Source organism: Gopherus flavomarginatus, chromosome 1 (genome assembly GCF_025201925.1).
Source record: "Gopherus flavomarginatus isolate rGopFla2 chromosome 1, rGopFla2.mat.asm, whole genome shotgun sequence".
Classification (NCBI taxonomy): Eukaryota; Metazoa; Chordata; order Testudines; family Testudinidae; genus Gopherus; species Gopherus flavomarginatus.
This window is the reverse complement of record NC_066617.1, coordinates 6,523,893-6,550,143: the sequence shown is the minus strand read 5'-3', so window position 1 is coordinate 6,550,143 and position 26,251 is coordinate 6,523,893. Positions and strand designations below refer to the sequence as shown.

At 48.4% G+C, this 26,251-nt stretch overlaps 2 protein-coding genes across 5 annotated transcripts in view; one reads left to right on the top strand and one right to left on the bottom strand.

Moving 5' to 3' along the window:
• LOC127043168 (troponin T, cardiac muscle-like) overlaps nucleotides 1-26,251 on the top strand; it is a 255,113-nt gene that overhangs the window by 46,189 nt on the left and 182,673 nt on the right. The gene's annotated exons all lie outside the window — the stretch shown is intronic.
• Nucleotides 1-26,251, bottom strand: part of STRIP2 (striatin interacting protein 2) — a 93,779-nt gene that overhangs the window by 26,449 nt on the left and 41,079 nt on the right. The window contains exons 18-22 of one of the 4 annotated variants that reach the window (XR_007772142.1): nucleotides 25,903-25,969; nucleotides 9,490-9,594; nucleotides 8,530-8,734; nucleotides 7,702-7,827; nucleotides 6,407-6,483 (exon numbers count right to left, since the gene is read on the bottom strand). Coding sequence is in view for 2 of the 4 variants with exons in the window: in XM_050936848.1 (XP_050792805.1) it covers nucleotides 6,233-6,483; nucleotides 8,530-8,734; nucleotides 9,490-9,594; nucleotides 25,903-25,969 (628 nt within the window). In the remaining 2 variants the exon portion in view is untranslated. Of the gene's footprint in view, nucleotides 1-4,842; nucleotides 6,484-7,701; nucleotides 7,828-8,529; nucleotides 8,735-9,489; nucleotides 9,595-25,902; nucleotides 25,970-26,251 lie in introns of those variants that run through there. The other 3 variants (XR_007772141.1, XM_050936848.1, XM_050936849.1) reach the window with 3 other exon arrangements.

Below are 26,251 nucleotides of genomic sequence, written 5' to 3'. Positions count from 1 at the left end.
GGAGAGTTGAGGGATGGTGAAGGGAACACCCATGCACACCTTCCGTGGGTCAAGCCACCATCGTAGAGAGCTCAGCACCACCTGGGGAAGAGTCACCACTGAGTCCAGGGGATCCCTGGCCGGGCGGTATACTGTCGCCAACCAGGACTGTAGTGGGTGAAGCCGGAGTCCGGCGTGGCTCACCACATAGGTGCACGCCGCCATGTGGCCCAACAGTTTGAGACAGTTCCGTGCCGTGGTAGTTGGGGCGCGGTGCAGACTGAGGATGAGCTCGGACGTTGATCGGAACCTGGATTCCGGAAGATATGCTCTGGCCTGGGTCGAGTCCAGAACTGCCCCTATAAATTCTATCCTTTGGGTGGACTTGGCCTCGTTTAAGAGGAGGCCGAGTTTGAGGAAGGTCCGCCTGATGAAAAGCACCTGAGCTTCCACCTGCTCCTTGGTGCGGCCCTTTACAAGCCAATCGTCCAAGTAGGGGAATACCTGGATACCCCGCCTGCGCAGAAAGGCCACCACAACTGCTATGCACTTTGTGAAGACCCTTGGTGCCGCTAATAGGCCAAACGGGAGCACTGTGAACTGCAGATGGGCGTCGGCCATGACAAACCTGAGGTATCGACGGTGTCGGGGGATTACGGCAATGTGGAAATATGCGTCCTTTAAGTCGAGGGCGGCATACCAATCTCCTGGATCCATGGAGGGGATGATTGAAGACAGGGAGACCACGCTGAACCTGAGCTTTTTCACAAACTTGTTCAGCTGCCACAAGTCCAGGAGGGGTCTCAGGCCCCCTTTTGCCTTCGGTATTAGAAAATATTGGGGAATAGAAGCCTCTGCTCCTGAGCAACTTCCTCCACCGCCCCTGCTGTGAGGAGGGACCGCATTTCCTGAATTAGAAGTTGCTCGTGAGAGGGGTCCCTGAAGAGGGACGGGGAGGGGGGGTTGGTGGGGCGGAAGGGAGGAGAACTGGATAGAATATCCCCTCTCTACCGTGCGAAGCACCCAACTGTCCGATGTGATTCGGGACCAGGCATGGTAGAAGGGGGACAGACGTGACCCAAAGGTAGGGATAGAAGGATCCAGAGTCCTGATCGGTAGGCTGTCCTCAACTGTACCATCAAATAGGGGGCCTAGGCCCCCGATGTCGGTCTCGGTTGGCCAGATGCCTGGCCGGAGGGGTGGCGTTGGTGGCGCCTCCTGCCGTTCCTGCCGCATCTGTGCCCAACCTCTGGATGATTCTGAGGCTGGTAAGGGCGCGGGGCCGCTTGCTGCCTAAACTGCCTACGTTGGGTTGCCGGGGTATGCAGGCCCAGTGAGCGAAGCATGGCCCTCGAGTCCTTTAGGCTATACAGACGCTTGTCCATTTTATCCGAAAACAGCGTCTGTCCTTTGAAGGGGAGGTTCTGGATAGTCTGATGGACCTCATAGGGAAGGCCCGAGACCTGGAGCCAGGCTCCCCGCCTCATGACCAGGCCTGTTGAAATGGAGCGTGAGGCCGAGTCCGCTGCATCCAGGGCAGCCTGAAGGGAGGCTCGGGAGATCAGCTTTCCCTCTTCCACCAAGGCCGAAAACTCTGTCCTCGAGTCCTGGGGAAGGAGCCTGGTAAACTTCGACATGGCCGAACATGTGTTATGACCATATCGGCTTACGACAGCCTGCTGAGGAAGTGGGTATTTACCCACGAAAGCTCATGCTCCAAAACGTCTGTTAGTCTATAAGGTGCCACAGGATTCTTTGCTGCTTTTACAGATCCAGACTAACACGGCTACCCCTCTGATACTTGACAGCCTGCTGGTTGGCTATTCATAGTTGAAGGCCTGCCGTGGACTACACCTTTCTACCAAAGAGGTGGAGCCTTTTGGCGTCCCTGTTCTTTGGCGTAGACCCTTGAAACCCCTGACGCTCCCTTTGGTTGGCCGCGTCTACCACCAGGGAGTCTGGGGAAGGGTGGGTGTACAAATGTTCATGCCCCTCAAAGGGTACAAAATAACGCCTCTCTGTTTTCTTGGCAGTGGGGGCCAATGAGGCTGGCGTTTGCCATAAGGTGCAAGACGTGTCCTCTATGGTCTTGATCAACGGTAGGGCCACCCTGGATGGTCCCGGGGAAGCCAGGATGTCCACTACCGGATCTACGTCCACCTTAATTTCCTCAGTCTGGATTGCGAGGCTCTGAGCCACTCACCTGAGCAGTTGCTGAAGGATCCTAGTGTCTTCCAGGGATGGTGCCGTGGCCGTGCCTGCGACCGCTTCATCCAGGGAAGAAGAGAAGGAAGTCACTTGAATCGGCCCATCCTCCGGCACTTCAAGCCCTTCGGGGTCCAGCAACACACGGTACCAAGGTTGCAGGGCTGGTGCCGGTTCCAAATGTGGCACCGCAACCGGTATTGGGGTCTCCAATGAACAGCTTGGCGTGTCTGGTAGCACCTGCTGAGCTGGCACTGTGGTCGTTGCCGGTGCCGATGCCTGGCTAGGGAGTGCTGAACTTAGATGCGGCACATCCCTGCCTGGCGAGGTGCCGGTGGAGGAGGCAACTGCACCGGGGCCATCGAGGCCGAGGAGACTGAGGCCGACCTGTAGCGAGGGCCAAACACCTGGCCCACCAACTGGTGGTAGGCCCAGGGGGTCCAAAACGGCCACTGGGAGGGCAGTTGCCATTGCTGCTGCCACTGTGGTGGGTACCGCTTGTGGCTCACCCCCGAAGTCGACCTCTTGCTCTGCGACTGGCTGGAGCGGCAGGAGTCCGCCTCTGAGTCTGAAGTCTCTGAATAAGAGGACCTGGGGGGAGCGGCACCCGTCGTCGCCGGGGAGCTGTCTCTTTGGTCCGGTGCCGCCCGGGTGGCGCGGGGTGGAGAGGGAGGCGACATCATGGCCGGCTTGCCCCTTGACCATACTGGGGGATGGGCTACGGTCGGCAACTCCCTGCCATGATGTGGGGAGGCCGATACCGGGAGTCTCAGCAAGTGTGAGGCCGCCTTGAATGCCTCCGGTGTCGAGGGAGGACGCACGTCTCCGCTAAGGTCTGGGGATGTTGGTCGCTCCAGACTCGACCACCCTCTCTCCGGTGCGGGAGTCGACAGAGCAGCTGGGGGCTGTAGCCCAGCCTGTCCACTTGTACCGGTGGATGGCGTGTGGAGGTCCTGGCGGGGTGATCGCTTCCTCACCGGTCTCTTCTTCTTAGCGGGCATCGGTGAGGGTGAGCGGTGCCACACTGAGGCCGACTTCTTATGACCCGACTCCTTCCGGTGCCGGGTTTTGGAGGATTTGGGCTGGGCCCTAAGTCCTGATGCTGGTGCCGGGGTGCTCCGCACCGACGATGACGTGCTCGGCCCTGCGTTGGCCAGCTCCGGGTGCAAAGGTGGCTGCAAGGCAGCCTCCATCAGAAGAACTTTGTGCTCTGTCTTTAAGAGTTCTGGGATGGAAGCCCCTGCAAATAGTGCACCGGTCCTTTTGGTGGCTCTCCCCGAGGCACCGCAGACAAGCAGAGTGCGGGTCACTCTTCAGCATGAACTTTCCGCAGTCCTTGCAGAGTTTAAACCTGGGAGACCCGGGCATGCCCCGGCGGGGCAATGAGAAGGTGGGGGGGGACCCCCCAACAGCTAAGAACTATGTACAACTGATCTAGATAGACTAACTATATACATGGAGTATATACACGAGGATGGGACACTGCTAAACTTGCTATCAGCAAGCGAAGTTCCAGCTAGCCGTCACCGGCGGTAAGAAGGAACTGAGGGGGTGGAGGGTCAGCGGGCCCCTTTATAGGGCGCCGTAGCGGCGCCACTCCAGGGGACGCCAGGGCTGACCCTACAGACGCTGCTAGGGGAAAAATCTTCCGGCTGACGTGCACGCAGCGCGCACACACCTACTTTGAATGGACATGAACAACCACTCAAAGAAGAAATACCATTATCCCACTTTTTTACAAATTAATAACTGAAGAACAGAGAAAGGTCAAGGTTACACAGGAAGTCCAGGCAGACCCAGGTTCAACCAGAGGCCCAGGCTAGCATCCTGGCCACTGGATCCATAGCAAATTTCCAGTTAACAATATGCCACCATCTTATTTAATGTTGGGAGAATTCTTATTTTCAAGGCACAGACATTGGACGGCCACCTACATTAAATAATTCTATTGTTTTTCAGCTCCTTTGTTTGTTTTGGTCTCCATAGACACATCAGAATAAAACATCCACCATCTCATGGTGTAGCATAAGGCCTGTGCAGCGTTGGGGGATCTGAAGCAGAGAGGTCAGAGTTCAGGTAGCTGAGGGGAAGACTGAACAAGCCTGGAACTTTTACAAAAAACATTAGCAACTTTTCTTCCGGCACCTTAATTTGAGGAAATGCGCACACCAGAGAAGTCACTCTGCTTTATTTTTCACATGTGTTTAAGTGAACAGATTTACTATTGCCATTTCTTTGAAAAATGCCTTATCATGCAAACCACATTAAGAACTGTTCTCAGCCTCGTTCCGTTGTAATGAACACCGATGCTGGCATAACAAATACTTGTGGCCTTATCACATGTGCCCTTGAGATGCGGCTAGCACAACTACAGTCTAAATGATGATGTTTTGCCTGCAATATACTAACACGTGCTGCTTCTACAAAAGCTGAATTCCTGTGTTCAGGAAGAACAAACAAAAAAGGTAAACCCCAAGATTGTTCTAAGGCCTTGGCTGTCCAATGCTGATGGGAAAACTCACAGCATGTAGGCACTGCCACTATACCTTCAATGCTGATTTCAAAAAACCCATCCTGCTTTTACGTCTCTCTCTCTCGCAAGGTCTCCTACTGACTGTCATGGGTTTTTACAGTGCATACACCATGCCAAGAGCCAAATCTCTTTCAGTGGGTTAGCCACTGACTTTAATATACTGGACAAATGATTTTATTCTGACACGTAAGCGACTCTCAGTTGTTATACCCATGCGAAGGTAGACTATACCCGAACATTATACTAAGCCCTAAACTTTCCAAGTTGTAGAAGTCTCACACCTAAATTCTCACACACCACCACAAAGCTATAGGCTATACAGTTCACTATTCTCTTACCTCAGCACAGACATGCTATTCCCCTGGCCCCACACACACACTCATCGTTTTAGGACAGAGCACAAAGAATAGCTTCCCAACACCAAACAAATTCCTGTGTCTCAAAGTCAGAAGGGTCCCTTTCAGCAAGACACTGCCTTTACTGTCACTTACAGGGCTAGACATATTACAGAGCAACGGAAAGACCTAAGCAGAAATCTAACAGGTTACAGTAATTGCACTTCATAAAAATGGCCCCGCTGCCCTCTCTTCTCTGCATGGTTCTGGAAGGAGAAAAAAAAATCATTGTAAATTAACTGGGCACCTACAACAGACGAGAAAGAGAATCTCTTACATGGCACCTTTAGCAGTTTAGGTTGGTAACCTCTAGTCAAATAAGTCCAGGCTCATCGAAATATTAAGTAGAGCAGATCGCAGCCTGTCTAACTCCTTTCCGGCTAGGCTTGTACATCATAGACACCTCACTGTTCAATACAAAGTTAAATGAATGTAGTGAGGGAGGAAAGTGCTGGATTCACAGGTGTAATGAAAGATGCAGAACTGCCAGCTCTGGAAACCAAAGTCCTAGGTTACACAATGCAAGCAGCAGCACTGGTAGTTCAGTTTCCATTGGCTTATTCAGTCTGTAGCCTCTGCTGAGATGGTCAAATACGGGACATCTAATCATCTCTCAGGCGACGTTCCAAGTTGAATAAGTGAAACGTGTTCCATGTACCTGGCACAGGGCAGGGCAGTCAGGCAAGGCAAAGACCTTTCACAGCACAGAAACGTAGCAAGCTTATCATACATGAACAACACTAAGAAAGAAGATAAGATACTCAGAAACAGATTCTGATTTCCATTATATTGGTGTAAACCTGGAGTAAACTCCACTGATGTCAGTCGAGTTTCTCTAGATTGTCACCAGTGTAACATCAGAATTTGGCCCTCAACCTCTACGTGCAGGTCCGTTTACATTAGATGGTCTCTAAAAGATTGGAGGAAAGGGAAGGTCTCTAAAAAGAGGGGGACACCACACTTCAGGGTGTCTGAATAGTTATAAAAAGTCAATTCTTGTAAGGGAGATGTTTTGCCAGACTTCAGAACCCCTAGTCAGAGAGAGACCTCTCCTTTCCCCAGGAAGTAGCACCTCAGAGCCTTGCTGAGATGGTATTTGGTTCAGGTAACCCTGTCATTGTCACTGATAATGTAGCAACTCTTCCCAGCGGATTGGCTGAGAAAACACCTCTCTTTCTAGCCAGAGTTCGTAGGAGTAATGGAAATCTTCAGGGAGCTCCAGCCGTTGTCCCAGCACACTCTGCAAGCAATTGTCCACCGGTGCAAACTCTGAGTCCTGGGATTTATCATATCTCCGGCTATTAAAGGCTTCAATGTTGGCTCTTAGCGTGCATTCTTCAGCTTGGAAATCCCATGGTCTGGCATCAATATCTGCATTTGATGAGAAACACCCGCCACCACAAGAGCATGAGAAAATCATTCATTTTTTCTGACATGGGATGAGGTTTTAACAGAAGTAAAGGATTGTGACCTCATCACCCAGTCATATGCCCATGAGGGTCAGATTCACAACAGTTGTTGCAAGAGCTTATTCCAAACCAGTTCATGCTACACCTCTACCCCGATACAACGCCGTCCTCGGGAGACAAAAAATTCTCACCGCGTTATAGGTGAGACCACGTGATATCAAACTTGCTTTGGCCCCACCGTTCCTTGTTCCCTGACTTACCCCTCCAGAGACCCCAGTCCCTAATCACCCCCAGGACCCTACCCCCTACCCGGCCCCCTGCTCCCCGTCCCCTGACTGCTCCGACCCCCTATCCACACCTGCTGCCCCCTGACAGGCACTCACTGGCATCGGCGGGAAGTGGAGCAACGTGGCCCTGGCCCGCTCCACTCCGCCACCTCCCAGCGGCAGTGCTCCACTTCCCGCCACCAGTGAGTGCGGGGAGGTTGGGGGAAGGTCCCGTACTCACCTGCGAAGGGAAGCGGAGAGACGCAACTGGGAGCTGGCGGAGTGGAGCAGGCTGGGGCCGGGCTGCTCCACTTCCACCACTGCCGGTGAGTGTGGGGGGGGATCCCTTTCCCCAAGCCCCTTCCCCCGAGCGACACAGCTTGGGCCAGGGCGAGGGAAGTGGAGCAGGCTGCTCGCAGCCCGCCGCTAATCTCTCGGGCCACTCTGGGACTGCAGGGCCCCCAAAATTGTCCCCTAACCCTGCAAGTGGAGCTCCTGACTGCTCCCAAGACGCTCAGCCCCATATCCAACCCCTTGGCCTCGGTGCGGACCCGCCCCTTAACACGCTGCTCAGAGCAGTGTCTCAGAGCTTTACTGCGTTGTATGCGAACCCGTGTTATATAGGGTCACGTTACATCGGGGTAGAGGTGTATGTATATATATTTCATACACAAATCTCCTATGTTAACATAATGCTACAGTTGCAAAACATTAAAAAATTAGGCAATACCAGAATTAAGGCTATCTGTACAACTGTAATTCTTCCCCTGTCTGTATGCATTAGGATACACTTTTAATTACACGAGCACATATTTTCCCACAGGATCCCACCATTTTTGCTGAAAATTGCCAAAGAAAACCTTCGGCCCAAGGCAGAGACGAAGCATGGAAAATATGGCAAATTTATAACTTACTGAAAATCAGGGCAGGTAATGGGAAGCAAGTATAGGCATTGGGGAATTACTGGCTGGATGCAATAATCATATTTCAGCCATGTAATATCATTCAGTAGTGTCATTCAGTCCCTCTGGAATTCATTTCTAGATGAAACAGTAACTCACATTAGAAAGAGACAGTGAATTCACTAGTTTAAGGGGGGAAAGGTTTGATTTAGTGAGCTCAGTGGCAACCCAGGCATACATAGGATAAAAATAAATCCTCCTAGGGGAAAACAAGTCCAGAGCTTGTCTCTGAAAGCCTGGACATTTACAAAAATAGTCTGACAGTCTGTCCAGATCAAGATGTGATGCCTCCTGAGTACTGAGCCATGTTAAGTATCACATTATGTTGTTGCTTAAATCTCCTTTCCTGGTGGGCATTGGGGATTCAGGCAAAATGCCATTTTCCATTAGATTCTTATGTCAGAGTAAACCATGGTGCGAGAGAGGCCAAGTTTACACCTGCAGACTTGATGCGATTACAGGCTCAGCCAGTTACTTGATGTACAAAATGACCTCAACTGCAGACAACCTTGCACCCACTGGTGCAAATGGAGGCCGAGTTGAGGTAGTGCTGAAACTTAGGTCCTGCAGATCCCAGCTGATAATGCTCTGAGTTGATACGTGATGGGAGGATGGATGCAATCTGTGCTATCTGACTGGCCTTAAGGCTTCTGAACAGCTGCCAGGGAAGCCCTCAGCCAGACTGAGTGTGTAGGGTCCTGATGGATCTGCAGGTCAAACTAAATGTGCAGTAGCATCAACCAAGAACCCAGAGACGGTGCTCTCTCCAGCAATACTCACCGTTGCCATAAGCCCAGTCATCGTTCATGCGGTGACGCACTTTCTGGTAAATGGCAGACATCGTTTTCATGTTGCTCTTTCTCCACTGGCGCCCAAGGTACTTGGTCTGGATCTTCAAGAGCTTCAGCACATACAGCTGCATCATGGCCTGCTTCACTTTCAGAGCACGTTTCAGGATCGGGGCGGATTTAAAAACCACCAGCATCTACCAAATCACCAACACAAAGGTTGTCAGCACATTCTCGAGTTCTTAGCCGCTCTGACACCCTGGTGGCAAACGTGGTACAAAACACAGAAAAACCGAATAGCGATGTGAGGCAGAGCAGGTCAGTTGCGGAGGGTGGGGAATAAACATTTCTAACTATCCTTTTGCAGAGGAGGGTTTCTGTAAGGGAACTGACTCCTAGATTGATATAACTTTAATAGGAACCAACACCCCAACCACATCTCCCAGGGAGTGATTACGGACTACTTCCCTTGCAGCCTCTTTCTGCTGCCAACTTCCTGCTCCAGCTGCATGTTGGCTCTTCCCTGGCCTTTCCTCCCAAATGGAGCCGGATGTAACATTTAGGGTGACCAGACAGCAAATGTGAAAAATCGGGATGGGGTGGGGGTAATAGGAGCCTATATAAGAAAAAGACCCAAAAATTGGGACTGTCCCTATAAAATCGGGACATCTGGTCACCCTAGTAACATTCTAGGCAGATCTCCCAGTTTCTTCTTGTGTCAACATCTCACATTCTAGTTAGTGTAAATGTTTTCTTCCCCAGGGCACGATCCAGGGAGAGAAATTAGCTTCATCACCCTCATCTGACAGCAAGCTCTTGGACACAGAAGGCTGTCCCTTGCTGCATGAAGGATGGGCAGATGTAGCACACAACACTCGCTCACATCACAACACCGTTAAATGAACTGCAGGATCTCTGAAACAAAGGGCAACACCCCCAGACCCCAGCTCACCATTGTCCTAGAATGTTTCCACTTGGTCAGCTTGTTGAGCAGCCTCAGCAGATTAATACAGGAGAACAGGTTCCTCCAGCAGAACTGGTTGTTGTCCCCAGCTTCCTGCAGACCGACACAGGAGGGAAAAGGGACAGTTCAGTGCTACTGCCTGCAGCATTAAAGTGGCACCTCCACAGAAATCTCTTTGGGCAAAGTTATTTTACGAACGTCTGACAGTGGCAACTGCATAGTTCTCATTCCATATAAAAGACAAGGACATTGAACACCGTAACACCCTCTTCTGGCTGGCTGATCACTATGCTGACAAGCTGACAGACACCGGGAAAAGCCATTCTGAAAAGCCCACTGCTGACACCGAGGATTTAATCTGTGCATATGTTAAGAGAAAGGGGTAAGATGGAAGTGCAGTCATCCGCTTGTGTTATCCAGGGATCTACCTGCTGCAGCATACTTGCATTCATTGTTTACATACAGAAACAGAATAATAGCCTAATAATCACAATTTATTTACAGAATTGTGTTTTTTAGATTTTATTTATGAATTTACAAACCACCACCAGCGTTGGGGACATTTTGCAGATAAAGAAAATGAAATTACACAACGACAGATGACAAACAATAATCTAGGTCAAAGGAGGACAAAGCTTTTATACTGCAGAGATCCAACTGGTATTTTTTAAAATTCTATTCATATATTATACAGAACCAGTATATCAGATAATCACCCACCAGCTCTTATTTGCGTAGATCATGTCTGTTTCTCCTCCAGGAGGAGCAGATATAAAACAAGCGCACATTGGACTAGAAGATCATCATATTTCTATGGTACCTTTCATCCCAAACGAGCCCCAGCAATACTTCCAATGCAGCAGAACTGAAATGCAGCCACTTCTGGAGTGAAGGGCAGCAACTAATCCTGCAGAGGGTGCTGCTCGACAGAGAAAATGGACATCATGGCCGAGGATGATAGAACAAATTTCTACACGTACACAAAGGCCCTTTAGCTTTTAAAAGGTGTTCATGCAGAGAAGACAGAACCTGGGATTTTATGATCTTGTCTGAAAGGCCCATGCAGTTAACCCTGGTATTTCAAACCAGATCCAGTCCCTCAGACTTTATCATCAATTTTTTGGGGGTAATAAACATCAATTTAAAAAATAAAAACAGACTAAAATGACCCCCCAAGTTGAGGATGTTAATTTGTATCTGATCTGTGAAGTCGGTGTCCAATTAGGGCGGTAAGCAACTCATGGCAGGGACCATGTCCTTCTATTTGTACACCCTTGAGCTCTCTGTTGGTGCACAATAATCGACTTGGGAATAAGGGCAGACACTAGTACTGGCAGATTTAGAAGCCATTTACGTTTGTCTAGCGAGCTAGGACTGCAGGAAATACCTAGGAACCCATAAGAAACAAACTTGCCACATGACACAAATACTAGGCCCACTCAGAGGAAGAGCTCTGAGCTGTGACAGGAGGTTGGGAGACAACGAAGAGGCTTTTGTAAGAAACGACACCTCTAAGACCAGGTCTACACTAGAAACTTTTGTCGGTATAATAACACCTGTACGAAGTGTGGGTTCTTTTTAAACAACATTTTTATAATCAGAAATAGCCCTAGTGTAGACAGTTATGCCAATAAAGAAGTGATTTTGCCAGCATAGCTTATTTTGGTCAGGCAACTGGTATAAGTTAGATCAGTACAAGCATATTTTCAATGGTAGAAGCTGTGTCCACACAAGGAGGGTCTAACCGCACAGCTATAGCAGCAAACCTTTTCCAGTGCAGACTAGACTAGAGAGGCAATGTACCACTAAACATCAATGAAATGGCGTGCAGATTTTAGCCCAGACAGGAGACCTGCCTGGCTGTAAAGTATTCCTCATGCCAACGTACAGTTCTGACCTGCAATCTGCAACCGGCTGTGTTATAGACTCATAGACTCTAGGACTGGAAGGGACCTCGAGAGGTCATCAAGTCCAGCCCCCTGCCCTCGTGGCAGGACCAAATACTGTCTAGACCATCCCTAATAGATATTTATCTAACCTACTCTTAAATATCTCCAGAGATGGAGATTCCACAACTTCCCTAGGCAATCTATTCCAGTGTTTAACTACCCTGACAGTTAGGAACTTTTTCCTAATGTCCAATCTGAATCTCCCTTGCTGCAGTTTAAGCCCATTGCTTCTTTTTCTATCATTGGAGGCTAAGGTGAACAAGTTTTCTCCCTCCTCCTGATGACACCCTTTTAGATACCTGAAAACTGCTATCATGTCCCCTCTCAGTCTTCTCTTTTCCAAACTAAACAAACCCAATTCCTTCAGCCTTCCTTCATAGGTCATGTTCTCAAGACCTTTAAATCATTCTTGTTGCTCTTCTCTGGACCCTCTCCAATTTTTCCACATCTTTCTTGAAATGCGGTGCCCAGAACTGGACACAATACTCCAGTTGAGGCCTAACCAGCGCAGAGTAAAGCGGAAGAATGACTTCTCGTGTCTTGTTTACAACACACCTGTTAATGCATCCCAGAATCACGTTTGCTTTTTTTGCAACAGCATCACACTGTTGACACATATCAAGCTTGTGGTCCACTATGACTCCTAGATCTCTTTCTGCCATACTCCTTCCTAGACAGTCTCTTCCCATTCTGTATGTGTGAAACTGATTGTTCCTTCCTAAGTGGAGCACTTTGCATTTATCTTTATTGAACTTCATCCTGTTTAACTCAGACCATTTCTCCAATTTGTCCAGATCATTTTGAATTTTGACCCTGTCCTCCAAAGCAGTTGCAATCCCTCCCAGTTTGGTATCGTCCGCAAACTTAATAAGCGTACTTTCTATGCCAACATCTAAGTCGTTGATGAAGATATTGAACAGAGCCGGTCCCAAAACAGACCCCTGCGGAACCCCACTTGTTATACCTTTCCAGCAGGATTGGGAGCCATTAATAACTACTCTCTGAGTACGGTTATACAGCCAGTTATGCACCCACCTTATAGTAGCCCCATCTAAATTGTACTTTCCTAGTTTATCTATAAGAATATCATGCGAGACCGTATCAAATGCCTTACTAAAGTCTAGGTATATCACATCCACCGCTTCTCCCTTATCCACAAGGCTCGTTATCCTATCAAAGAATGTTATCAGATTAGTTTAGACACGATTTGTTCTTTACAAATCCATGCTGGCTATTCCCTATCACCTTACCACCTTCCAAGTGTTTGCAGATGATTTCTTTAATTACCTGCTCCATTATCTTCCCTGGCACAGAAGTTAAACTAACTGGTCTGTAGTTTCCTGGGTTGTTTTTATTTCCCTTTTTATAGATGGGCACTATATTTGCCCCCTTCCAGTCTTCTGGAATCTCTCCCGTCTCCCATGATTTCCCAAAGATAATAGCTAGAGGCTCAGATACCTCCTCTATTAACTCCTTGAGTATTCTAGGATGCATTTCATCAGGCCCTTGTGACTTGCAGGCATCTAACTTTTCTGTTCCTCCAGCCAGAACGCTTTCATGCACACAAAGCTTTTTTTTAACTGAACTAGTTTTGGTTTTGCTATTGTTGTTTTTGGTTACTAGCAGTAACAGAATGGTGGGCTGGAATTCTTTTTGCAATCATCCTTACTTTAACTGTAAAGCTTAATTACTCTAAGTCTTCACACCTCCGTTGTGAAGGAGCAATTATCCAACAGGCAACAAGCGCATCCCCTGGAATTACACTGGCTCACACGCTCTTCAACTCCTCTAATGAGGAAAGATTAAGCTAGACCCAGGCTCTGCTCTTTTCTCACAGCGTTTTCACAAGAGACCTAAAAAACGAGTCTCGTGTTCCCTGTCTGACGACAGTGCAACCAGGCGAGATCGCACTTCTCTCTTCCCTTTACCGGCTCCCTGGGGAACCCTGCCTCCCATCTGACAACAAAGTACATGCCACTCCGCCTGAGAAGGGGGGAGAGGGACCCTGACTGACCCAAAGGTGCTGATGTTTTATCCTAATCCTTTTCATTAACCTTCCTCCCCTCCCCTCCCCCGCTTTGTTTTGGCCTGCCCCCGAAAAAGCAGCAAAAAGTTTTTAAACATCTGAGTGATTTACTCTTTCTATATACATTTTCCATGGAAGCAGAATGTAAACACTTCATATATTTCTTCGTATTCAACCCGCACGAGGGATATTTTCATTCCCACAGGGTACAATCAACTGCTATGTCAGCTAAGAAATATGTAATCATAAATTCACAAAGTTCAAACCAAGGCATCCATGAAGTATAACACCTTTTCATTAGATGCAGAAAATTCTAGTTGAAGCAATACATTTCACATACTTTTCCTCTCCCTTCTCCCTTTTACAAGGATCATTAGAGCATGTTTCAGTCCTGTTAAATAAGGTGAGCTCAACTGGGGTTTGCGACCCCTCAAGGGCTTGCAAGGTTAGTAATGTGGGGGTCGCAAGCTGTCAGCCTCCACCCCAGATCCTCCTTCACTTCCAGCTTTTATAATACTGTGTAATATCAAAAACTGTGTTTTTAATTTATAAGGTGGAGGGGGTCGGGGGTCGTACTCAGAGGCTCGCTGTGTGAAAGGGGTCACCAGTACAAAAGTTTGAGAACGACTGAAAAATCAACACATGGTTGGTTTTTTGGGGGGAGGGGTTGGGTGGGGAGACAATTTTATTTCACTCATTAAAACATAACATGCCTGTAGCGGGGCAGCTGCCTCACTCCTGGAGAACAGGGGTTAAAACAGCCAAGCTAGGCCTATCGGGGAAGTAGCCACAGCTGTGGCCAGCTGAATTAGGGCCCAGCTGGCCCTGATAAGAAGGCTGGGGGCCAGAAGATGAAGTCTGACTCTAGCCCTGGAGGGAGAAGGGCCTAGCTGCCTGGAAACTGAGGGCACCTGACGCAGGCAGTGCTGGGGAAAAGGGCAAGGTGGGCTGGGGACAGGGCCAGTGCAACCCATTAGGCGACTCGGGCGCTAGCATTCGCCTGTTAAACCCAGGGTTGCGAATTCAATCCTTGAGGGGACCATTTGGGGAACTGGGGTAAAAATCTGGGGATTGGTCCTGCTTTGAGCAGGGGGTTGGACTAATGACCTCCTGAGGTCCCTTCCAACCCTGATATTCTGATTTAGGGAGCGGCATTTCGGGTCCTTCGGCGGCCAGATCTTCGGCCGCCCTGGTCACCATCGGCATTTAGTCGGAGGGACGTGGGGCAGGGGGGCACGAGGAGGTCCGCCTGCAGCAAGTAAGGGGGAGGGGCAGCATGCAAGGGAACTCCCCGCCCCAGCTCACCTCTGCTCTGCCTCCTCCCCTGAGCACGCCGCCCCGCTCTGCTTCTCTCCCTCCCAGGCTTGCGGCACCAATCATCTGATTGGCGCTGCAAGCCTGGGAAGCAAGAGTAGTGGAGCAGCGATGGTGTGCTCGGGGAGGAGGCAGAGCAGAGGTGAGCTGGGGCGGGGAGCTGCCACGGGGGGGAGCGTCACAGGATGAGCAGGGAGGGGAGCTGCCACGGGGGGGGGCCTTAGGGCGGAGGGAGGGGCAGAGAGCTGCCACAAGGGCTTGGGGTGGGGGCAAGGTGGAAGTTTTGCCTAGGGTGGGAAACATCCTTGTACTCGCCCTGGCTGGGGAGCTCCAGGCTGTCAGCTCCCCAGGCTAAGGCCTTGGTAAAGGCCTACAAAGGTGCTGGGGCTGAAGAGATGCAGCCTGGAAATAGGCAGAGGCAGCTGGTCCGACCCCCTTGCCAGTGATAAATGGCCATTACAGACTGCAGTTTGCCCCAGAGAACGGTGGGTAGACAGTGACTGGCAGTAGCCACTGAGGCCAGGTGAGTTTAGAGGGTTGGGGGTTCCCCTGAAAGGGGAGACCCAGAGAGTGGGAGGTACTGCAGTGGGCAGAACCCCAAGGCAAAGGGCTCTGGGAGGGACACGGGGGGCCAGCAGCAGGTGAGACTTCGGCCAGGAGGAGGTGCTCTGTACACTGGAGAGCTAATTCCCAAGACGACCAGCCGGAGGTGCCACACCAGCGGTGAGTCTCACTTCACTACAATGCCATTTCCATGTAAACAAGCCACTGACTGATGGAAAAAAAGAAAACCTTTGTAACAACCCCAGCAGAGTGATCCATAGATCCCAAGAGAGAGAAAACATCCATCATCTACACACAGACCTATGAAAAGCCTCCAGACCTAGCTTAAAATGTAAGAGTTTGGGGGCTGAGCGTACCAGCCCAGACATAAATGTAACATCTACTGTCTAGCTCAGCCATGGAACCAACCAAGAAAACTCAGAAGAGGAGAGAAAAGTGAAAACTAAGACTTGGCTGAGTAGGACGACCCACTGCAATGACATAGCACACAAAAGGTCATGAAAGGATCACCTCAGACCTATGCGAAGAGGAGATGGGTGCATCTTACTCCCCAGTGGTCTTCCCGGCAACGGCACAGCTGCAAGTTCTACAGAACTCTTTAGCACTGCAAGATGAGGGCTTCCAAGAAGAAAATCATACGCATCTCATGAACTTCTTACAAATGTATTTCAGTCACTAGAAGTGCAACAGCATCTGGTATTTTGGGTCGGGGGCCCTGACATATTAAAATGATTCCTTCCAAATTTACTTATTGACATTATGGAATCACAGAAATGTAGGGCTGGAAGGGATCTTGATAGGTCAAATCCAATCTGCTGCACTGAGGCAGGACCAAGGAAACCTAGCCCATCCCTGACAGGTGTTTGTCCAACCTGTTCTTAAAAACCTCCAGTGACAGGGATTCTACAACCTCCCTTGGAAGCCTGTTCCAGATCTTAACTGTCTTACAGTTAGAAAGTTTTTCCTAATATCTAACCTAAATCTCCCTTGCTGCAGATTAAGCCCTTTACTGCTTGTCCTACCTTTAGGGTCAGGGAGAACAACTGATCTATAGGGTGACTAGATGTACCGATAAAATCGGGACCGTCCTGATCTTTGGGTGGTCGTCCCGACCGATCTTTGGTCGGGACACAATTTGTCCTGATATTTTGGTCTGCCAGCAGCAGTCGCTTTTTTTGCTCCACCAATGGACCCTTCCCCTCATGTGTCCCGATATTTTCTTCATCTCATGTGGTCACCCTCTTGATCTAATTCTCTTTATAACAGCCCTTAACATATTTGAAGAGTATTAACAGGTCCCCTCCACGGTTTTCTTTTCTCAAGACTAAACTTACCCAAGACTTTAAGCTTACCTCATTGGTCAGGTTTGCTAAACCTTTCAGCATTTTTGTTGCTCTCCTCAGAACTCCCTCCAATTTGTCAATATCTTTTCTGAAGCGTGGTACCCAGAATTGGACACAGTACTCCTGCTGAGGCCTCCCCAGTGTTGAGTAGAGCAGGACAATTATCTCTTGAGTCTTACATGCAACACTCCTGTTAATACATCCCTGAATGATATTCTTTTTTCACAACTGTATCTCACTGTTGACTCATATTCAGTTAGTGATCCACTATAAACCCCAAATCCTTTTCAGCCTTCCCTTCTTAAGGAAAGTACTTTGCACTTATCTTTACTAAATTTCATCTTGCTGAATTCAGACCAATAGAACAACTCTGGAGATACTTGAAATCCACTGAAGAATACAATCCCATTTTTAACCTTGTTCAATTCTGTTCCTCAAACTACTTCCTGTGAGTTCAACCACGTCATTACACAATTGTATGAAAGAGTATTCAGTGTCTGGTTTTGATTTCCCCCGCTCTTTACATTTAACTGACGGTCCCCTTGTTCATGTATTATAAGACAGTGAGAAAGAAAGCTCCCAATCTACCCGTTTCCTCTAATTTGCCTCCTTTCTAAGGCAAACCATCCCAGTCTTTTCAATCGCTCCTAACACAGGCGCTTTTCCACACCCTTGATCATTCTCATAACTCCTTGCTGAACCCCCTCCAGTTCTGCAATATCCCTTTTGCAAGGGGGAGACCAGCATGGGACACAGGATCCAAGTGAGGCTGCACCATGGATCTATGTAAAGGTATTACGATAGTGTCTCTATTATTCTCCATCTCATTCCTTATACAGCCCAACATCTTGTTTGGGTTTTTTTGAATCTCAGCTGTACAGAGAACAGAGGTTTCATTGAGCTGTCTACAGAGACACCCAGGACTCTTTCTTGAATTGAGATAGTCATTTTAGAACCCTGTATAGTGTATGAATAGTTTCTTTTTTCCCCCCTCCAATGTGCCTCCAATTACTTTGCACTGGTCAACTTTGAATTTAATCTGCCACTGCGTTGCCCATTTCCCTGGCTTGTTTAGATCTCGCTGAAGCAGGGTGGATTGATTTAAATCAAAGCCATTTAAATCATGATTTAAATCACCAAGTGGAAAGCCTCGATTTAAATAATTGATTTTAAATCAACCCTTCCATTTATATGTCAGTTATTTTCTAAAGAAAGTTACATGGTTATTAGGTGCTATAACCATTAAACCATGTTGATTTACAACTAAATAGACCCGTTGCACCAGATTTGGTACATCTTTTTGCTACCTAGGAGGGTACACTAGAACTACCGTAGAACTTCAGAGCTATGAACACCAAAATTACAAACTGACCCACCAACCACACACCTCATTTAGAATCAGAAGTACGCAACCAGGCAGCAGCAGAGAAAAAACAGTAAATACAGGAGAGTACTGTGTTAAACGTAAGCTACTAAAAAAAAAGAGGGAAAGTTAAAAAAAAATTGACAAGGTAGGGGAACTGTTTCTGTGCTTGTTTCATTTAAATTAAGATGATTAAAAGCAGGATTTTCCTTTTATGTAGTAAAGTTTCAAAGCTGTATTAAGTCAATGTTCAGCTGTAAACTTTTCAAAGAACAACCAGAACGTTTTGTTCAGAGTTACAAATAACCTCCATTCCCAAGGTGTTCGTAACTTTGAGGTTCTACTGTATATACACGTATTTGAGTAATTATATAGTTTAATATTTTCAGATTCTTATTCATTGTGTATTTTTAGTATGTTAGAATATGGTGAATGATATATTGCTTATTTACTAGATAATTAATGTTTTGCTCATGATTTGTGCCAAGCTGAATTAGGCTGGTAACTAGAATTTAATTAGACACACAACAGCATATAAAATTTATTTGTATTAAAACGAAACAACCTTAAGCGTTTTGGACACAAATTTCTCTTATCAAAGCACGTTTCACATTTCCAACTAAACGATGCAGTAAACAGAAGGATTAACTGTAGTCAGTGAATTGAACTGATTATTTTAGGTCAGCCTGGGAAAAATTTTCAAATATGCCTAAGTGAAAGTGACTGGAGCTTAAGTTCTTACTTGCCTAAATCTCTTGAAAATGAGACCATCTCCTAAGCTACTTAGGCTGACCTATTCCATATTTATAAAGCTTGACCTCAAAAGTCAGATGTTTTCCCCGATTCTATAGAAAAGCAGCCTTTAGCTCAAAGTTTTCGATAGATTCAGCATATTTAAGTGTTTATAATAAGTTTAGATCTTAACATACTTTGTATTCCATTAATATTTCATTATATTAACAAGTTTATTTTTAAAAAAAATGTGATTTAAACAACAAAATCCGATTTAAATAAAAAATGATTTTAAAAAAATTGATTTTTATCCACCCTGTTCTGAAGTTCCTCACAGTCCTCTCTGGTCCCAATTAACCTAGATAACTTTGTGTCATCTTCAAATTTTGCTATTTCATTACTCATCTCTTTTCCAGATTATTAATATATCCTCGAAGGCCCCCACTGTTAACCTTTTACCATGATGAAAACTGACCATTTAATCCTATTCTGCATTCCGTTTTTCTAACCTGTTTTTTCAGCCATGACAATACTTTGCCTCTCACCCAATGACTACCCCTAGCTTCTTTAGTAGACTCTTATAAGGACCTTTGCTAAAGCCTTTTGGAAGTCTAAGTAACGTCATCTAGTTCTTCTATATCCACTACTTCATTGACACGTTCATCATCATCATCTTCTTTGCCTTCACCTTGTCCAATTAGTCGTGGTTGGTGGCTTTTGTTCTTCATCGCCAAGAGATCCTGTTGAATGCATCTTTCAAGCTGGCACCAACCTTCTTCATGTTCTCCTTCCATGTCGTGAACCATGTTTTTCTAGACCTTCCTTGTGATCTGCATCCCGAGACTGCCAGATCTTGTACTCTCTGGCCAACATATTCGGTGTCATATTGCCTCATAAGACCCTGCCACCGCAGTTTACTCCCTCAACTTTTCCGTGAGGGGGACTACATGCACCACGGCTCGTACCATTCCACTGGAGAGTTTATCAGCTCTTGTCATACCCAGCGTCCACCTGAGTGTTCTCATTTTGGCAATGTGAAATAGTTGTACCTCTCTCTCTCTCGTTGGCCAGCATTCCAATGTGCATGTCTTATACATTTTGCTCTTCAGTTTACTTGGCTTATTCTTATTGCAGAGAATTTCCAGCAACTCCCTCCATTTGCACCAAGTGTCTGCATGCAACTCTTAGCACCCGCATGCACATTCCCATCATGGCTCAACAATCAATGGAGGAATCTGAATTGTTGCCCAGATTTTAACTCTATACCATCTAGTTTTACTGGCTCCTCCTTGTCCATCTCACTGAAGCAACGTGTGTATTCCACCTTTCATCTGCTGACTCGTACACCTTTTTCTTCCAACAACGCCCTCCATGGTCCTAGATCCCTTTCCACTTGGTATACGGGTGCACAGCAATACAAATAAATAATGATGTCTAAAGAATTCTAAGAGATTAGTGAGACAATTTTCCTTTGCTGAATCTGTGCTGGTTAGACCCTATCAGATCCTGATCTTCCAGATGATTTCTTATTCTATTTCTGATTATCTTCCTTAATTGCTCCCTTTAACCATGGGTGATCCAGTGGATCCACTGATTATTTTGTAGGCTTCCTGTTTCTGAAACAGACTCATGTTGGTTTTACCTTGAACTATTTGCTCTTTGAACTCCATTTCGGCCCTTCTAATTTGCCTTTTACTTAAAGCCCGCTGTAATTTATGCTAACTAACTAACTAGGGTTAGATTTCCAAATTTTAAAGGATTTCTGTTTGGCTTGAACAGCCCCTCAAAACCTTGGCATTTAGGCCTGGTCTTCACTCAGAAATTAAGTCAATATAACTATGTTGCTCAGGGGTGTGAAAAATCCATACCCCTGAGCAACACAGTTAAACAGAGCTAACCCAGGGTGTAGACAGCGCTAGGTCGAAGGGAGAATTCTCCAGTCGACCTAACTACTGCCTCTTGGAGGGGTTGGATTACTTGCGCCAATGGCTGAACCCTTCCCATTGTTGCAGGTAGCATCTTCACTGTAGTGTTTTATGTGTAGATAAGCCCTTAGGCATATAATGGTTTACTCCATGGCCTCCTGGTTCTCTTTTTAGTCAGTGGTATGCATGTCTTCTGAGACTGTTGTTTTCCTTAGTAGTGTCCAAGTCACCTCCAGGGATTTTACGGCCTTTACTTTCAGCTTTATGTCCTTTTTAACTAATCATCCCAGGTTATTCAAATCTCCTCTTCTAAAGTTTAGTGTCACTTTCTGGTACTGTACCTGTCCTATGGATGTTAAACCTAATTATACTGTAGCTACTCGCCCTTAATAGCTCAGCAACTATCTCCACTCGAACTAGCTTCAGTGTGCTACTTAAGACTAAATCCAGAACAGTTTCTCCCCTAGTGTGCACCAGAAGAAGAGGTGTACAGTAACTGGAGTTTGAGAGGTCTTGTCCCTATGGGTGCTCTACTGTCAGATGTGCGTGTGCCCATGTACTCTTGACCGGAGCACCTGTGCGTCCACACCTGCATTCCAAACATCCTCATGCTCCGATGTGAGAGTATTTAGGGAGGGGAGGGACGTACCCGCCAATGCTCTTATTTTGTCCTCAACTTGTAGTGGAGTTAAAAATTGAGGCAAAACCTTGCCTGACCCCTTCTCTCCTATCCAGGGATGGGGAAAAGGGCCAATATTCCACCCCTCTGGGGAGCAGGATCCCTGCCTGACCCCCAGTTCAGGGATAACATAAGAACGGCCATACTGGGTCAGACGAGTGGTCCATCTAGCCCAACATCCAGTCCTCTGACAGTGGCCAATTCCCTTCAAAGGGAATGAACAGAACAGGGCAGTTATTGAGTGATCCATGCCCAGCTTCTGGCAAACAGAGGGACACTTCAGAGCATGGTTTTGCATCTCTGCCAACCCAGGCTAATAGCCATTGATGGACCTATCCTCCATGAACTTGTCTAGTTCTTTTTTGAACACTGTTAGAGTCATGGCCTTCACAACATCCTCTGGTAAGGAGTTCCACAAGTTGACTATGCGCTGTGTGAAGAAATAGGATGGGGAAAAAGGAGAGGGGTTGCTCCTCACACCAATGAGGTGTGGCTGACATCCCTGCCAATCCAGGGGAGAGGGCTGGAAGGTGTCTTTCCTCTCTGCCCCCAAGGGAGAAGGGTGCTTTCCCTCATCACCACTCCCAATCCAGGGGAAAGGGGAAGGAGTGAGTCTGGAGGGACTTACTCCTTCCTTCCAGAAGCGAGCTTGGTTGCTGGCATTAGGGGGCGAGTGGAGGACTTATGCCCCTGGCCTGTAACCACTGCTTTTAACGTGAGGTGACACCTGAAGGATCTTTCTTTTCCCCCCTATCTTGAGCAAGTTCTGTGGTTCTTTGGAGTGAACCATGGGAACAGGTCTGGGCTTTAACTCTTCCCCTTCCAAGAAATGGAGAAAAGGATGGATGGGTTCAGAAGCAGCCAAAAGCAAAAACATGTATTGCATGAACTGCATGAGTGAGTATTGCACCCGTGTGACAGGAGGCAGGAGCCCCAATGCACTCAGGAAGAGGGGCTGATAGTGGGTAATGCAGCTGCCCTTACGCTGGAGCACAAGGGTTTATAGACTATAGGCAAGACGCATGGACCTCTGGGTATTGCTGACTAAAATCTCTGATTGAGAACACATGGGCTCATGGATATCCCGCAGTGGTGAGCCCATCGGGGCAATAACTTGAAGAACTAGCTCTTGCAAGAAGAAATTGCTTAAAGTGTTGAGAAATTGCTTCTCTAAACTTCACCCCTACGTATCATTTGACCAGTTTCTATGTGAGTAGCTGTAGTGACTCATCATCACCTTATAGAATCACAGAATACCAGGGTTGGAAGGGACCTCAGGAGGTCATCTAGTCCAACCCCCTGCTCAAAGCAGGACCAATCCCCAGACAGATTTTTACCCCAGTTCCCTAAATGGCCCCCTCAAGGATTGAACTCACAACTGAGCTACCCCTCCCCCCCAGTGAAGATAACAGATTGCTGAGACCTGTGAGAGTTGCAGCAGTACACAAGTCCACCATCCACAACTATGATCCACTAGATCTGTTTAAATGCAGATGGTTGAGGACTGGAAGATCTCCAGGAACCAGCATGGTCTAGTGGGATGAGCCTGTGATTGGGCACCAGAAGCTCCCAAATTCTAATTCTGGTTCTGCCAGGGACTTACCCAAGCTCCTCACACACACTCTGTGCTCTGGCTCCTCCACCTGTCATGTGAGGATAACATTCATCCCCCTGACAGGAGAGTTATGAGGCGAAATCAGTGAACGTTCAGACAACACTTCATAGTGACTTTAAGAGCAAATTAAGAAATCCGCTCCAATTAGCAGAATATGCCACTAGATGTCACTGTTGCTCCAGAGAAAGTGAAGCCAAAGGGGCTTAAAACTTCACTCTAGTTTAAACAAGAAATCTGGCCTACTGGAGAAGTACATGTGTACTTCCTTATAGTCTTCTTTTTTTTTTTTTGAACACCTTCTTAAAAGGAGAACTTCTACTTCTCCCCAGCACCACTGAGTAAGCAGAGGGGTTTTTTTAAACTGCCTTTGGGATGAAGCATGGAATTAATTTAGCTCCATCACTGATTTTATTGTTGTCCTGGCAGCATTAGTGGTTTTGCAGCACTGCTTTGAGAATATTGTTCGTTCACTCGTACTCCCTCCCCTTTACCTGCCCTGCAAGAGTGGATCTCACATACTGCAGGCCCTGTAACAACGGTGGCTATTTGCTGTTTTCACCATGGGCGATGCTAAGCAAACCCAACTGCACGACATATTACGGGCCAAGTTCTGCCCTTAGGCACACATGCAGTTTGATGATTTCCCCCTAGTGCATTCAAAAGCAGAATTTGAGCCTTCAGATCGAGAGAACACTTCCCGCTCTGGTCTGACGCTATCAACTCTTATAACGCTGAACAGCTCCCAGTAGGGCCAGTGCAAGGATGTTTCGCGCCCTAAGTGAAACTTCCACCTTGCGCCCTCCCCCGTCCCCGAGCCCTGCCCTGAGGCGCCCCCCTGTGGCAGCTCCCCCCCTCCACCCTGAGGTGCCCCCTCACCCCCTCCGCCCCAGCTCACCACTGCCCCGCCTCCTCCCCGAGCACGCCTTCGCCGCTTCACTTCTCCCGCCTCCCAGGCTTGCGGTGCCAATCAGCTTAGGCGCCGCAAGCCCGTGAGGCAGGAGAAGTGAAGCGGCCATGGCGTGCTCGGGGAGGAGGCGGGGCAGGGGTGAGGAGTTCCCCTGCGTGCTGCCCCTCCCCCTGACTTGCTGCAGGCGGCCCTCCCCGCACCCCCCTGCCCCAACTGCCTCCGCCTAAATGCTGGCGGCGACCGGGGTGGCCGAAGATCCAGCCGCTGCGGTCGCTACCAAAGAAAATGCCGCCTCCCAAATCCTAGCGCCCTAGGCAACTGCCTAGGTCACCTGAATGGTTGCACTGGCCCTGGCTCCCAGCTGAATCACTGGATGGGCTAAGGGCTTGGAAGACAGACAATTAGGGCCCTACCTTAGTCACAGTTCATTCTGGTCAATTTCACGGCCAGAGGGTTTTTTAATTGGTCAATTTCACAATTTCAGATGTTTACATCTGAAATTTCATGGTGCTGTAACTGTGGGGGTCCTGACCCACAATGGGATCATGGGTGGGGGTTGCAAAGTTGTTGTAGGGAGGGTCCCAAGATTGCCACCCTCACTTCTGTGCAGGCACTGAGCTTCCTGCAGTTAGAGGCGGTTACCGGGGGTGGAGGTGGGTAGGATCTCCCCCGTGCTGCTGGGAGCACCCCGGTCAGGGGCTCCTAGCTGCTAGTCCAGACCAGATTAAGGCAGCACTCCCCAGCCAATTTGGGGGCCCCCTGGAAAAATGGGTGCCCCAGCAGAAGCTGCAGGGTGAAAGCCCGGACCAGTTCACCCGAGTCCCAGCAGGAGCCCTGGGGGAAGAAACCCCGAGGCCCTGAGTCCAGGATGCCCTGAGCCCCAGTTGGAGTGGTGGGGGTGCCCTGAGCTCTGGCTGGAACAGCAGGGGGCAGAAGCCCTGAGCCCGGGCTGCCCCAGGCCAGCTGGAGGAAGGGGGTGCGGAAGCCCCAAGCCCTGGCTGTCCCTAGCTCCAGCTGGAAGCCAGGGCAAAGAAGCCCAGAGGCTGGGCTGCCTTGGCTGGGGAGGAAGGGGGCAGCAGCTCTGAGCCCAGGCTGTCCCAGCTGCAGCCGCGGGGAGCAGAATCCCCTAGCCCAGCAGGAAACCCCGGGCTCAGAACCCAGAGCTGCGGCAGGAGCCATGTGGGGAAGGCAGCATGGAGGGAGTACCACCCTCATTTCTGCACAGCCTCTGCGGGCGAGTCTGATCTCAAGAGCAGCCATGCAGGGGAAGGACAACTTCTGTCCCTTCCCAGCGTCTCCAGACTAGCAGCTAGGAGCCCCAGGCTCCCAGCAGCAGGGGAGATCAGATTTCACAGGGAAGGACTGATTTCATGGACTGTGACATGTTTTTCACAGCCATGGGCCCTACAGATAATGTAGGGAACACTAGTCTGGACTGGCCTCTGGCTCATAGGAGATGGGTTGAGTCAGAGAGAGTCCTTCCCCATCTCCCCACTTCCAGAAAGTCTCCAACTCCCCTCACTGTCCAGTCAAACACTCCCTGCTTCTGCCTGATCCAGCCGTCCTCTCTGGGTTCCCAGGGTTACAACATAAAACGTAGGGTCTTAACTGCTCTTCAGGAGTCCCTTTAAAATGACTGTGGTTGTGAAGCTGACATTACAATGCGTCATCTCCAGTCCACGTGTGTCTGACCTGGACACAGCAGCTTGTGCTTAATAGCAACCGGATATGGAAGACTTCTGGTTAATAGCGACATTTTGCCAGGAATCCATCCTGTCTCATTGCCTGTCATGTTAATGGGACTCCAAGGTTTGCCATGGCATGCTGCTTAGTGACCTGTTTTTGAAGAAAAGCCCCAGGTCTGCGGGGCTGCAGCCAGAGAAGGAAGTGCTGGGACGTGGCTGCAGCTGGCGGGGAGCCCGTCCTAAGCTCTTCCTTCTGGGGCTGCAAAATCTGTTACAAGGGTTATTGACATTCTCCTTACCAGGCTTTCGGCAGTGAGCTCAGGCAGCTCATGGACTGTGCAGTGTGGATAATCCAGGACAGAGATGCTGTGGGAGACAGGGAAGGGGGAAAAGAGTCATTCATGAAGCAGTGGATCAGTATTCAAGAAGCTGTTCTAAAACGGTCTACTTTACTTTTCCCAATCAGCCATTACGATCTCTATCCCCAGCACATGCATCCAACGAACTGGGTATTCACCCACGAAAGCTCATGCTCCAATACGTCTGTTAGTCTATAAGGTGCCACAGGACTCTTTGCTGCCATCCCGAGCACACTGCATCCACTACATCCTACAGATTGGCAGGAGGTTAAGACTCGATGGTCCTTGC